General features: G+C 44.5%; 1 protein-coding gene across 1 annotated transcript in view; it reads right to left on the reverse strand.

Moving 5' to 3' along the window:
- The window catches only part of swt1 (SWT1 RNA endoribonuclease homolog), a gene marked incomplete at both ends in the record, with an annotated part of 109,094 nt that extends 98,536 nt beyond the window's left edge, over positions 1-10,558 (reverse strand). Inside the window, 6 exons of the mRNA XM_084308342.1 lie at positions 881-1,069; positions 4,710-4,811; positions 6,892-7,027; positions 8,872-8,937; positions 9,093-9,158; positions 10,388-10,558. Coding sequence (XP_084164468.1) covers positions 881-1,069; positions 4,710-4,811; positions 6,892-7,027; positions 8,872-8,937; positions 9,093-9,158; positions 10,388-10,558 — 730 coding nt within the window. The remainder of the gene's footprint in view (positions 1-880; positions 1,070-4,709; positions 4,812-6,891; positions 7,028-8,871; positions 8,938-9,092; positions 9,159-10,387) is intronic.
- Between the last annotated feature and the right edge of the window lie 5,002 nt (positions 10,559-15,560).

Raw genomic sequence — 15,560 nt, forward strand, 5'->3', positions numbered from 1 at the left:
ATACAGATATATATAGAGAGAGAGACAGAGAGAGATACAGAGACAAATACACAGACAGAAACATAGAGAGAGACAGACACAGAGAGAGAGAGTAAGAGAGAGAAGGGGAGAGAGAGTCAGACAGACACAGAGAGAGGGGTAAAAACAGAGAGACAGAAAGAGGGTGAGATAGAGGGATAGAGAGAAATACAGAGAGTGAGAGAGAGCGAGAGCGAGAGAGAAGGATGAGTATTGGTATGCTGTATATTTATATCATATAAAATTAACAGCACTGTTGTATTGCTTCACACGTGACATGCATGTAATTATTCAACACACACTTAAATATATTACATAACGCTAAGAGACACACACACGTGCACACACACACAGAAACTATGGATCAAGAACAAGGGAATGCTGGTCCACGACTTCTTCTCTACCATCCGTCAGACTACAAAGAAATTATTACAATTAAATCCCTGTTCATTATTGTATTGCGACTTGCCCTTGAAACATAATGGTTTTCTGACTAGTGCTGCTAGTGCCCCCTGGTGTTGAATCAGTGGAATGTCACCACAGGCTCCCCCTGGCAGAGCGGTGTCACAGCACCCCCGTGTGGAGCAGAGATGTACTACAGCCCTCCTGGCCAACAATGGGTTTATCACCTTTCAATCCACCAGAGGGAAGATTTAAAGGGGACCTGCATTGCTATTCCTATCACTATTTGGGCAACTTTACACAGGAATTGTGTAAAGTTGCCCAAATAGTGCTAGGAATAGCAGTACATGTCCCCTTTAATTGCTTGCCTGGGTAAATAAAGGTTAAATAAATGTAAAATAAATTATAAAAAATGAGTATGCCGAACGTTAAGAGGTTAAAGTGGTAGACGTACACTTGCTCTGCGCGGCCTGCTGCACAGACTGTCCCCAGAGGCGCGACTCCTTCTCCTTCAGGCAGCAGTAGATGAAGTGGACCGCGGGGGTCGCCAGGTGGGCCATGGAGTTAGACAGCTGCTTCCTCCCGTTCTTCAGCGAGTCCAACTCCTGGAGGACCACCCAGGGGACCAGGATGACGGGGAGACCCAGAGCTGGGGGGGAGGGGAGGAGAGGAGAGTAGAGGAGGAGAGAGAAGAGAGGTGAGGAGAGGAGATGAGGAGATGAGGAGAGAAGAGGAGAAGAGGAAGGTCAAGTTTCTTTAATAGTTGTCATACAGAAGTACAGAATACTTTTATACAAAATGCTTCTTACTGTTACGCTCCAGAGACTGTGCTAGACAAGATAAGTATGAAATAAAATAACATAGTATAGCATGTAAATTAGAAGTAAAAAAATGAGATCACAGTGTTCAGTATAGACATATGTACAATGTTCGATGCAGAATAGACGTAACTGAGTTACCATATAATATACAATATACTATGCAGTGTACTAATATACAAGACTATATAGTGCAAGGCAGAAATGGGATGAGGTGCAATTTAGGTACAATTTACAGTAGGTGTACGAGTTGTAGTGCAAATCCTTTATCAATAAATATAAAGTGTGTTAGTGTGATCTAAAGTGTGGAGAGTGGGTGCTGCAGTGTGTTGTTTGTTTAAGTGAGTGTGTGCGTGTGGGTGTGTGTGCTGTGTGCATTTGATGGTTGTTGCATAGTGTTTATTGTTCGTTTAGGAGCCTGATGGCCTGGGGATAGAAGCTTCTTCTGAGTCTTTCTGGGGAGGAGAGGGGAGAGGTGAGGAGACAGGAGAGGAGAGGGAGAAGAGGTGAGGAGAGGAGAAGAGGAGATGGAGAAGAGGAGAGGAGAAGAGGGGAGGAGAGGAGAGGGGAGAGGAGAGGAGAGGAGAGGAGAGGAGAGGAGAGGAGAGGAGAGGAGAGGGGAGGGAGAGGAGAGGAGAGGAGAGGAGAGGAGAGGAGAGGAGAGGAGGAGAGGAGAGGAGAGGAGAGGAGAGGAGAGGAGAGGAGAGGAGAGGAGAGGAGAGGAGAGGAGAGGAGAGGAGATGAAGGGAGAGGAGGAGAGGAGAGGAGAGGAGAGGGGAGAGGGAGGAGATGAAGGGAGAGGAGGAGAGGATGAGAGGAGAAGAGATGAGGAGGAGAGGAGAGGAGGAGAGAAGAGGGAGAAGGGAGAGGAGAGGAGAGAGCTGAAACCTTAGGTTATGTATATAACCCCCATTCCCTGAAAGAAGGGTACGAAATACAATGCATATGGGGTATCCGTGAGACCTGGCTGAAGAGTTTGTTTTCAATTAGAGTTTTGTTAATGTTTAATTAAGTGCTTTCACTTTAAAAAAAAATTTTACTAAGGAGGGGCTGAGTATCCAGTAGGAAGCACAGCATGGACTGTACTGAGAAGGACTCTTTGGGACAAACCGGGACATAGTGAATCGATGCCATACTAGATTATAGGGATGGGCATGAATAATGTTTTCCCAGATAAAGTACTTGCATCTTAACCCTTTCACTGCCACACTACAGAAGGTTAACCCTTTACTATCACACTACCGACGGTTACCGGTTACCGTCGGTAGTGTGATAGTAAAGGGTTAACTTTCTGTAGTGTGGCAGTGAATGGGTTAACCTGCTGTAGTGTGGCAGTGAAAGGGTTAACTTTCGGTGTATTGTCGCAGTGAAAGGGTTAACCGTTTGGTAGTGCGGCAGTGAAAGTGTTAAAGCGCATGGCAGCAGCAATAGACCACTGCACTTTCGCGTTACATTGAGCTCATGGAGGAGAGAGCTGGGGGAGGGGGGAAATGAATGAATGTGGATGAGAGCCTTGACATTAAAGGGGACATGCATTGCTATTCCTAGCACTATTTGGGCAACTTTACACAATTCCTGTCAGTCTATGGAACACCTGTAAGGTTTTATTAAAAAAAAATTCATTGTTTTATATTTCTAATCAAGTACTCAAAAGCCACATTTTTCTCACTTTGGTATTCAGGCTGTTGGCCTGGCTCCGCCCATAAGCACTTTGAGTGACAGTCATCCACACAGTCTGCGAGTGGCAGACAGACAGACAGACAGAGAGGGAGAGAGAGAGGGAGAGAGAGGGAGAGAGAGAGAGAGAGAGACACACACACACACACACGGAGCACTGTGTTAACAGCTGCGTGTGTGTGAGATAACCAAGTCCCCTTCTCTCTCTCAGTGCTCCCTCTCTCTCTCTCTCTCTCTCTAAACAAACAAACGCTGCTCTCTCTATCTCTCGCTCCCTCGCAGAGTGCAGTCGAGGTGTCGGGTAACACTATCTGCCTCGCTGTTTGAGGACGTTTTCCTGCTATCGCTGTGTGGGCTGCCTAGGTTGTGGGCGGGCATTGGCTCCAACCACAGAGCCAATCGGATCACTATGATCCGCTCCATCCTCGCATCGTGACGTCACGTTGTGAGTCAAATCAGAATGACCTAATTAAATCGAGCAGGAAATGGTCGGACCTGAATGAGAGCAATCCGCCAATATGGTATTTAGAGACACAGACACATTGATACTAACTACTATTACTATAATACAATGCTAGACACTGAAAAAATCCATTTATAATGCATGTCACCTTTAAGTGGTTGTAGCTACGGCTGTGGGGGGGGTGCTGGAGACATGATCCAATAGATTTTTTATATATGCCAGAGTCTCTTGAACACGGAGAGACCAATCCCAAGTCGATCGGCACTTTCTCGGCCGAGCTATAGACGCATGCGCAGATTGATGAACCTAGACTCCGCGGGCAATCTGCGCATGCGTAGTTCGGGAGTAGGTGCGGAAAAGTGTGGAAAAAAAAGTGTGAGCCAACATACCTCCTAATCCATGAGACCTGATCCAACATACCTCCTAGTCCATGAGACATACCTCCTAGTCAATGAGACACATACCTCCTAGTCCATGAGACACATACCTCCTAGTCCATGAGACACATACCTCCTAGTCCATGAGACACATACCTCCTAGTCCATGAGACATACCTCCTAGTCCATGAGACACATACCTCTTAGTCCATGAGACACATACCTCCTAGTCCATGAGACACATACCTCCTAGTCCATGAGACACATACCTCCTAGTCCATGACACACATACCTCCTAGTCCATGAGACACATACCTCCTAGTCCATGAGACACATACCTCCTAGTCCATGAGACATACCTCATAGTCCATGAGACACATACCTCCTAGTCCATGAGACACATACCTCCTAGTCCATGAGATACATACCTCCTAGTCCATGAGACACATACCTCCTAGTCAATGAGACACATACCTCCTAGTCCATGAGACACATACCTCCTAGTCCATGAGACACATACCTCCTAGTCAATGAGACACATACCTCCTAGTCCATGAGACACATACCTCCTAGTCCATGAGACACATACCTCCTAGTCCATGAGACACATACCTCCTAGTCCATGAGACACATACCTCCTAGTCCATGAGACACATACCTCCTAGTCCATGAGACACATACCTCCTAGTCCATGAGACACATACCTCCTAGTCCATGAGACATATACCTCCTAGTCCATGAGACACATACCTCCTAGTCCATGAGACACATACCTCCTAGTCCATGAGACACATACCTCCTAGTCCATGAGACACATACCTCCTAGTCCATGAGACTGATCCAACATACCTCCTAGTCCATGAGACACATACCTCCTAGTCCATGAGACTGATCCAACATACCTCCTAGTCCATGAGACATACCTCCTAGTCCATGAGACCTGGTCCAACATACCTCCTAGTCCATGAGAGATCATGTGCTTGACGTAGTCCAGGTGGCTCAGCAAGATGTTTGTGTCGAGAACCACAATAAGAATCCCCTGAAGAGACTCACAACCTGCACAAAAACACACAAAATCATACAGAAATGTAATAATAATCCTCAAACAAAATCCTCAATTTGAATAAAGTGATTAATCTGATTAAATTCGTTTTTTTTTTTTATTAAATCAACTTTCTTTAACACATTGAGTGCCACGCCCCTTCCGGGAAGTGACCACTCCTGTGCCGTCCATTAACCCCATGTAAACGTAGTTGTACTTTGTAGACCTAAACCTATATTTTATAGTATAGCTATGGGTCTAATAACGCTGTCGAGTCTCATTGAGCTGCTTATGGTCAACGTGCAAAAAACAGATTATTTTTTCATCCGTACATTTCCGTTTTATACCGTTTTGAATATGAACATAGTCCGGCCGCTTCTGAGCAATTCCAGGGAAAAGACACGAAAACGTTGTAATTTTTTGCCTGATTATCGGATCTTCCTGAAATCAATGCTAGATCATCACTATTATCCTTCCTCGTGCACGCATGCAATGTGATTTAGACCGGCGCCCCCCCATCCCTCCTGCAACCCAACGGCATACAACCAAACAGCTATAACACAGATAGCTTCAATCGCAGTAGAAATAAATATCAGATCAACGCAAGCTTTCATATATGGTGTCCTTACCTGCAAAAAAAATAATCCAATAATCTCATCGCCATTCCAGTTATCCACAGCGATCGTGCCTCCGACGTTGTAGGACATTGCACTTCAACGGGCGGGTGGGGTCAGTAGTCCAAACCACCCCTACAAGCGTGTGTTTTGCCGGAGTGTTTAGGACCCGCCCCCATGCCGCAGCTTGGTAGAGAAAAGAAACCAACCCGTTTCTTAGAGGGCGGTATAATACCGTCTGCCAGCTCAGACACACTCAGAACAGTATGCACAAGGTGCCCCGCTGAATTATGAATGGCAATAGATAATAAAAGAAATACCGTGACAGAAACGTAGATCTACGTTTCCGGCACTAGAAGTGTAAATGAATATAACTCTAGGTCTATATCGTGGTATTTTTTACTGTAGTTTTAACGAAGCTGGTGTTTTTTTATAGTGGTGGGTGTCTATGTATTGTGACTGTATGTTTGTCTTTTAACCCTGTCCCCGCCAATAACGTCGTACAACGGGTTTCAAGTTCATGCGAATTCTGCCAATAACGGCGTACGACGTGATTCTGATCATAATTTCATATTTTCGCCATGGTATTCATATTTCACTCACGGAGCCTTGTCGGATGCTGTGTGAGCCAGCACAACTCTGCAACGCTTCAATACTGCCACCTGGTGGCTGATCGGCGAGTTGCAACCGGAAGTGGATCTCTTGTGATCCCGGTGCGTCTTCCTATTCCGTCCGGCCACTCGTTTATCGTCGCGGGACTCAATACACACACGTGGATATGGATCTTTGCCATAACTCAATAATCTACATGATTTGGGCGTGTATTAGTAATATACAAACCGGAAATGGATCGCCTAGATCCCCACCACATAACTGGGATCTGTTTGCTCCACTCTCATCGCCCAACGGTACGAGGAGACTGACGTGAGATACAACATTTTCTATACAAACTGCTCTGATCAATATATCACCCATACTACATGAAGCATCTAACGACTATCACGGAATTATAAACGACCCCCCCCCCCTCCGTTCACCCGCGCATGATCAGTCATAACCCTTAGGACCATGTACAGTTGGAATTTTTAATATAGCGTCGATCGGTATCAAACTGCATTTGATGATCTAATATATGCATTTGTGCCTATATCTCACGTTCTGGGAAATACTGCAGAAAACGATAAAAACATATTTATACTCTAGACGGTATTTTCGGATGAATGTGTGAATGAAAAAGTTAAACGTTCCTACATCCTGAACGATATATAATCGATGTTGAATGGGCCATAGTAATGTCAATTTAGCAATACAATTTAAAAAGTTATAGCCCTGCAAAGAAGGTGAACATCTCCATAGACTTACAGTACTGGCAGAGATCAAACAGCGATGGATATAAGCGTGGCAGAGAATGGGTTAACCACTGCACAAATGAAGTTCCGAAAGGAAAATAAAGTCATTTGAAGTTTGAAGTTGAACTCACTGAGCGAGGTGAAGGTGCTGAGGGTGTCCATCGGCAAGTCGATGTCCATGCTGGTGAGTTCTCCATATTTCTCCGCTAACTGCACCTCCAGTTCATTCTCACTGCGCGCCTGGTGAAGCACTTCCACCAGCTGCATCTGCAACGCACACCACAACCAGGGCTTATTATCAAGACAATGAGGACAGTTGTGAATATATTATATTACTGAATAGCAACCGTCCCAAAAAGGTAGAAATCCTTACCATCGCATCCCATCCAAGACACTTTTTTATTATATTTATTATTGGGACACCCTTTATTTTAAAGATACAGTACAATGAAAATTGTGTTTTTCAATATTTTTTAACAGAAGGTATGTTAACACTTTGATCGTCATGGTTAAATTCATAATTTACCATCCCTAGCCAGCTCTATTTGTCTATGGAGAAGTTCCCCTTCTTTGCAGGGCTTTAACTTTTTAAATTGTATTGCTAAATTGACATTATTATGGCCCATTCAATGTCCTATATCTATTGTTCAGGGTGTAGCAACGTTATACTTTTTCATTCACATATTCATACTAAAATACGGTCTAAAGTATAAGTATGTTTTTATCGTTTTCTGCAGCTTTCTCCAGAACTTGATTTATAGCCCCAAATGCATTATATTGATGATCAAATACAGTTTGGTAGCGATCGGTGCCAGATAAAAAATGTCAACTGGAGGTACTTCTAGAAGTTACTACGTATGATCTGATGTTGACCGGATGGGCGGGGGGTCGTTTATAATTCCGTGGGCAACGTTATATCATTCATCTAGTGTGGGTCATATGATCATCAGAGCAGTTAGTATAGAATACATTAGAAAATAACGCTGAAACTCACCGTATCTTCCTTGCGCCGTTGGGGGATGAGCGTGGAATAGAATTTTTTCTATTATGGGATGTTGAAATATCCGATCCATTTCCAGGTTGTATAATAGTATATACGTCCAAATCATGTTGTTTATCGAGTTATGTGCACCGATCGGTGTTCACTGTGTCAAGATGGAGTCCTGCTAATGATAGCGAGTGCCCGGACGAAATATGGGTGAGCACCACGTCATCCACATGACTTCCTGTTGGGCTATCTGCTGATCGGCCACCAGATGGCGCTCTTGAACCGTTAGAGAGTTGAGTGGAGCTCAGCAGTATATCTCAGGTCCCCGGGAGAGAAATATGATTTCGATCACAGATTTTTGAAATATTGATATCAAAGACGTGTTACGGCGTCTTCGTCAGAATGAGCATGGCGGGCAATGACGAGTTTCGGCGTTTCCGGCGATTAAAGTGTTAACATAAGATAACCCAAAAAGTTTGAACTGTTGTTGTGAAGATTATGACAATTTTATAAAAATGTTGATTATCGATCAAATCAAGCCATTTCAGGTATCCAATCTGCTTCCTCTGAAATATTTCCTAATACACACAGGTTAACTCTGATTGGCCCATCTGGTTGCTCTGATTGATGAGTCAATCACAAAAGGTTCTCACAGGCACCATTTGAGGCTTTGAGGCACCAATTGGTTCATGAGGAAAACGCAGGGAACCCACTGAAGTAAAACATCACTGTACTGCATCTTTAACCACTTAACTGCCAACGGCCCGGGCCCTTTTAAACCATCGGTAGTGTGATAGTAAAGGGTTAACCTTATGTAGTGTGGCAGTGAAAGGGTTAACCTGCTGTTGTGTGACAGTGAAAGGGTTAACCTTCCGTGTATTGTCACAGTGAAAGGGTTAACCGTTTTGTAGTGTGGCAGTGAAAGGGTTAAGGTCATCCTCACTAGAAATAGTTTGACTGTGTGCTTATGGAGAGGGAATTGAGATCAAATCGTACCCATACTGTGCCCAAGTCCACAAACCCTCGTGTGAGTGTTTGGAGAGTTGGGAGAGTTGGGAGTGTTTGGAGAGTTGGGAGAGTTGAAAGAGATGGTGAATGTTAACGGATGGAAGGAAGAACGTACCTCTTGGTCGTTTTCATAGATGTGAGCGCTTGTAGAGGGGCCGTCTGGTACCGACGTCTGCAAGATCTTGTAGGTTGTGACAAGGAAACAGAGAGATTAGCAGGAACACAACAAGGAAATACTTCTTAGATCTGTACAGAGTTGGGAGAGTTGGGAGTGTTTGGAGAGTTGGGAGAGTTGAAAGAGATGGTGAATGTTAACGGATGGAAGGAAGAACGTACCTCTTGGTCGTTTTCATAGATGTGAGCGCTTGTAGAGGGGCCGTCTGGTACCGACGTCTGCAAGATCTTGTAGGTTGTGACAAGGAAACAGAGAGATTAGCAGGAACACAACGAGGAAATACTTCTTAGATCTGTACACAAAACAGGACTAGAATAAATTCAGATTTTAATACAGAACTAATACTGATTCCGATGTAAAAGCGAACTAGATTAAATTCCCATTTAAAAACAGAACTAGAATTAATTCCTATTTGAAAAACAGAATTAGAATTAATTCCCATATGAGTCATACACCAGTGCCTGTATGTATACAATGATTCTGTACGGAGCTTTGAATAAAAGCAATCGACAAGGTGGGCCACAGAGGAATGGCATGTGGAATTCTGTGTAGAAATCAACCACTCAACACATTTTACCTTTGACCTCGACTAGTCGAATAGTTGACTAATCGATTGAAAGGAGCCGTAGTCGACTGCCAACCTCTTAGTCGAATTCTAATATTTTTATTTTTTGGGATCATTCTTTCCAAAAGCAAAGAGGCCTACAAGTGTGGCTAACGCTAATGGCGCGCATACCAGCGAGGCAAACTGCCTAATAAAACGGGCACAGAGGCACTGAAAGAGGATTTCACCCGTCTAATGAACACATAGAATAGACAAATATCAAGATGTATCCATCAGTGGACCAATTGCATGCTTCCGCAGAGGACAAGAAGCCTTCAGTCATTAAGCACCCCCCACAGCCCAAATGGAATGGCATTCGGGGAGGTAGTCAACTATCGGGACATTTTGGCCAATAAAGTCGACTATACAAATCCTTAGTCGGGGACAGGCCTAATATATATATAAATACTTTTTTAAGAGACATGTACAAAACAAAATAAAGACATACTACACAATACTAAACTAAAGATTATGACAAATGTCCTTAGTTACCTGTGCAATCCATGGTGATGTATTATCACAGGTTAAGGTCATCGATTGACCCAACACAGTGGACCCATCTACTTTCCCTTCCAGCTCGGGAATGGATGTGACCGCGGTGGAGCAGAGGACATCTGGAACTCGCTCCTCCTTGTCTCTCTTTGCAGAAGACCCGGCGTCGGCAGGCTCAGTCGTTCGCACGTGCGAGGCCATCGACAGGAATTCAGTTTCGGCACTAGCAGAAAGAGTCCTTTTCTTACATTCTTTCCAAATCGCAGCGTTATCCAGGGCAGGTCGGGTTTTCTTTGGGATCTTGAACGTTGTCATATACAAAGGTCTAGGCAGAGCCGGTTTGGTAGGGGTCATTCCAACCGGGACAAATGAGGACTTTGTCTTCGGCGTGGTGTTCCCCTGTTTCTGAGTGAGATGCTCGGACACATTGGAGATCACCTGCAAGGCACAGATTTTGGCTGATGGAGTGGAGGACTTGGAGCTCGTCTGTGGGGCATTGTTTTTGCCTGAGGAGGGGGACTTGGAGCTCATCTGCAAGGGAAGGTATTTGACTGGGAATATGGAGGACTTGGAGCTCGTCTGCGAGGCAGAGTTTCCACCTGAGGAGATGGAGGACTTGGAGCTCATCTGCAAGGCAGAGTTTTCGGCTAAGGAGGTGGAAGACTTGGAGCTTGTCTGCAAGGCAGAGTTTTCGGCTAAGGAGGTGGAAGACTTGGAGCTCATCTGCAAGGCAGAGTTTTCGGCTAAGGAGGTGGAAGACTTAGAGCTCATCTGCAAGGGAAGGTATTTGACTGGGAAGATGCGGGACTTGGAGCTCGTCTGTGGGGCAGAGTTTTCGGGTGAGGAGGCGGAGGACTTGGAGCTCATCTGCAAGGGAAGGTATTTGACTGGGAAGATGGGGGATGTGGACCTCGTCTGCAATGCAGAGTTTTCGGCTAAGGAGGTGGATGACTTGGAGCTTGTCTGTGGGGCAGCGTTTTTGCCTGAGGAGATGGAGGACTTGGAGCTCGTCTGTGGGGCAGCGTTTTTGCCTGAGGAGATGGAGGACTTGGAGCTCGTCTGTGGGGCAGCGTTTTTGCCTGAGGAGATGGAGCAATTGGAGCTCGTCTGCGAGGCAGAGTTTTCACCTGAGGAGATGGAGGACTTGAAGCTCATCTGCGAGGCAGAGTTTTCACCTGAGGAGATGGACTTGGAGCTTGTCTGCGAGGCAGAGTTTTCACCCGAGGAGATGGAGGACTTGGAGCTCGTCTGTGAGGCAGAGTTTTTGGGTGAGGAGGTGGAAGTCTTGGAGCTCGTCTGCGAGGGTAGGTATTTGACTGGGAATATGGAGGACTTGGAGCTCGTCTGCAATGCAGAGTTTTCGGCTAAGGAGGTGGAGGACTTGGAGGTTGTCTGTGGGGCAGCGTTTTTGCCTGAGGAGGTGGGGAACTTGGAGCTCGTCTGTGGGGCAGCGATTTTGCCTGAGGAGGTGGGGAACTTGGAGCTCGTCTGTGGGGCAGCATTTTTGCCTGAGTTGGGGAACTTGGAGCTTGTCTGTGGGGCAGCGTTTTTGCCTGAGTTGGGGAACTTGGAGCTTGTCTGTGGGGCAGCGTTTTTGCCTGAGGAGGTGGGGAACTTGGAGCTCATCTGTGGGGCAGCGTATTTGCCTGAGGAAGAGGGGAACTTGGAGCTTGTCTGCGAGGGAAAGTAATTCTCTGGGGAAATGGGGGACGTGGACCTCGTCTGCAATGCAGAGTTTTTGGCTAAGGAGGTGGAAGAATTGGAGCCTGTTGGTGGGGCAGAGTTTTTGCCTGAGGAGGTGGGGGGCTTTGAGCTCGTCAGCGAGGCAGAGTTTTTACCTGAGGAGGTGGGGGGCTTTGAGCTCGTCAGCGAGGCAGAGTTTTTACTTGAGGGGGTGGGGGTCTTTGAGCTCGTCAGCGAGGCAGAGTTTTTACTTGAGGGGGTGGGGGGCTTTGAGCTTGTCAGCGAGGCAGAGTTTTTGCCTGAGGAGGCGCAGGACGGACTCTCAACAGAAGAAACAGAGGAGAGCTCCCTCCCGTCCTTTTTTCTGTCCTGATGCCTCCTCTTCTTCTCCCTACTCCTCTTCTTCTCCCTACTCCTCTTCTTCTCCCTCGGATGCTCTGTCAGGGAGCACCGTAGTTAGTTAGTTACTTAGTTTGTTAGTTAGTTCTATGGATGCACCGATACCACTCTTTCACTGCCAATACTGATTCTAGTGATCATCGATGTAAAGATTGTGGCCGATACCGATATTAATATTGCTGTTCTGGCCGATACCGATATTTACCGATGTCGATATCTCTGTATAGAAAACACTTTTTATGATAATCAAATAAAGAGCTATTTTCCAAAACGCTTTTATTTTTGTTACTTTTGTAACTTATTTTCAGAAATGACTGATATTTTGAAACTATTTAAGGCCAAAACATGTAAAAATAAAAAAGAATAAAATAAATAAAAATAAATATATATATATATATATTTTTTTTTATTATTTTTTTATATCGGCCCTATCTTGATATCGGACTGATACCGATGTGTAAAAAAAACAGCCATATCGGCCGATATATCGTGCATCACTAGTCTGATTCTGATGCCTAAACTTTCAGCATTGAAAAATAAAGAGTAATAATCTGATCCATTGCTTTTACAGATCAGTATATAGACTTAGACCATCAGTTTGGGGTCATTGGACAAATTATTGAGATCAAACATGCTTTTCTGTCAAACATGCAAAACAAGGGCGGTCAGGTGGCGTAGCAGAGATTGCGCTCGTCACCAATGCAAGAGGCTGCGGTCTTGACTCCCGGAGTCAGCATTGCCTTGGCTTGGGCTGATCGCTATACTAACTCGTTTGGCTGGGTTAGGGGGAGGGAAGCCGTGGGTGGGAAACTGGCGTTGTGGACAGCGACACAGGTCAGGTCTGGGCGCTTGCTCAGCGGAGGCAGGACTTGAGGAAGGCAGCGTGACCTCCCACGCGTTACACTTCACCAATGAGAGCCCTCGCTGCCAGGTGAGAAGTGAGCCACTGGCTGTCGCCGCACGTGTCGGAGGAAGCGTGCGGATACTTCAGGGTTCCCTTGTACCGACCAGTAGGAGAACATGCGCACAACCAGGTAGGGGAGGGGGGGGAATTGGCACAACGACTAAATTGGGACGGGGAGAAAACAGAGAAAAAATCTGAGAAAGAGAGATACAAAAAAAAATAAAACATGCAAAACAAGTCACTTTTGATTTCTGACATATTTACACATGGTTCTCAGATACAATACCCTGTTTTAGCCTGGTATCGGACCAATAACCGATACCAATATCAGTATCGGTGCATCCCTAGCTAGTTCCTTGGTTAGCTAGGTGCAGAACACAAGTTAGATTCAAATCAATTTAAAACATCGGAATAAAATATAATTTTCCAGGCAAACTAATTGAAACCATTAAAGGAAGCAGGCAGTGTTTTGTTATCTCTTAATGCAGAGCTATTCAATTGAAAAGCAAAGCATTTCTACATTGGATTGGTTTTACTAACTTATTTTCTTTGTATGGATTTGGCAGTCTGAAATGTTTACTCTTGGGTGTGGGGTAGCCATGCAAAATAAAACACCAAACACCAAAAACAGCATGTTCAATTTCTTTCAAAATGTCTTTGGGAAAAAAAACATAACTATTTTACACAGATTCAAGTCATATACAATTGTTGAAAAGATACATAATATGTCACCTCTTCGGAGTTGTGGGATATTTTCAATGTTTTAGCTAATTTTGATACTTGAGTTGTGCACTGTCCAGATGTATTGTCTAGGAAAGTACTAACTAATATTGTAACAGGACTCTGTCTGCATGTCTGCAGACACTCAATACTGGGCTAGGATCAGGGGCAATAACCTTGATCGGGATTATCAATATAATATAATAATAATAGTACAAAGAACACATTTCACCATGGAGGATGATGGACCTGGGTAGTAGGGTCAAAATATGACATCACAATATTATAGACTATAAGTATATAGACGGTTTCAAAGTATAACATTACAATGGCGACTTGTTTACAAGATCCAGTAATAAAACACCAGATTATTATGTTTTTGTTGATATATTACTCATATATCAACACATAGCAATCGTTCTTACATTGCCATGTACAAAACAATGATTGCTATGTTACAGGCAGCCATGTTGGAAGACAGACTACACAAACATTCTGTGCAAGGCGTCCATTTTCATGGTCCATTTTCATTCAAAAAGATATATTTAAAAAAAATACATATGACCTTACAATTTCTATATATCATTGCCGATATAGTAAAGAATTCATACATTTTCATGGATCCATGACGGAATACTTCAATATTCTGTACACCTTACTGGATGGTGTTTCCCATAGGATTTATTTTCAGGGGGGGTGGTAGGCCCCCCAAAACTACAGTGGTGCGCGTGTCACGGATACGTGGTGTCAACAGTGTCGTCATAGATGCGCGCAGTAAGGCGGTTGTTAGTATCGGTGCATTTCTCTACACTGAGCTGAAATGAAACGATTATTACACATAAATTAACTTATTTACAATTATACATACAGTAGTGACAACACACATATGAACTATTTACAATACAGGGAGGCACATACACTCTTTTTACAAACAGTGTCAGAGCGAGCGCACTCAAGTTGTTCTGAAATTCTGAGGGCTCAGAGTGCACACTGGAGTCTCTGACCAAAGAGTCAGTTTATCAGAGCGGAGCAGATTTTCAGAGTGAATTTATTAACTCAACTTAACTAGGGCCCTATGAATTCTGTTTAATCTTTTCCAATTTTTTTTTTTTTTTATCCACTTTTTCTCCCATTTTCTATTTTTCTCCCATCCCAATTTTTCGTATCATCCAATTCAACCCTCCCCTGTCTTTGAACGCTGTTTCATGCCTCCCACAAGCCGGCTGCAATGTGCACTAAGTCATACATAGCACGAGTCCCCTCCGATACTCGAGGTAACAGCAGTCGCATCTTTCCACCTGCGCGGCTCGATCTTTCAGCGTCAGGGGTCTGGGCTTTGGAGGTACCCCGCCCCCGTCGCTTCCTGATTCTACTGCGCAGGCGCACCAACCGACCTGTAGGAGTCGCTGTCCACAACGCCCGATCCCCACCCATCAGTTTCCCTCCCCCTAATACTGCCAATGTGCATTAGTGCGGACGACCAGCTAAACTGAAAGCAATGTGGAGCGCTGGGCTCGAACAGGGAGGCGAACCTGTTCGAGCCTAGTCTCGAGTATTCGTGGTGAGCGCCTTGCCCACTGCACCACGTAGCCGCCCTCCAAAATTATGTTTTTAACTAACTTTTATAACAGTACATCTGCAAACAGTGCCAGTGTAGTTCAATGTTCAGTGCCAGTTCAGTTATGATGTTTCTTTTTTTCAATTCAGTTCAGTTCAATGCAGTTCAACTGCCAGTGCAGTGCAATAACTAAATCATAATTAAATAGTTCAATAATACAAAATAATAATTAGTTTAAAAGAAATCAGAAAAAAACTGTAAAATGTCAT

Source organism: Notolepis coatsorum (assembly GCF_963971535.1).
Source record: "Notolepis coatsorum genome assembly, chromosome: 2".
In the NCBI taxonomy this organism is placed as follows: domain Eukaryota; kingdom Metazoa; phylum Chordata; class Actinopteri; order Aulopiformes; family Paralepididae; genus Notolepis; species Notolepis coatsorum.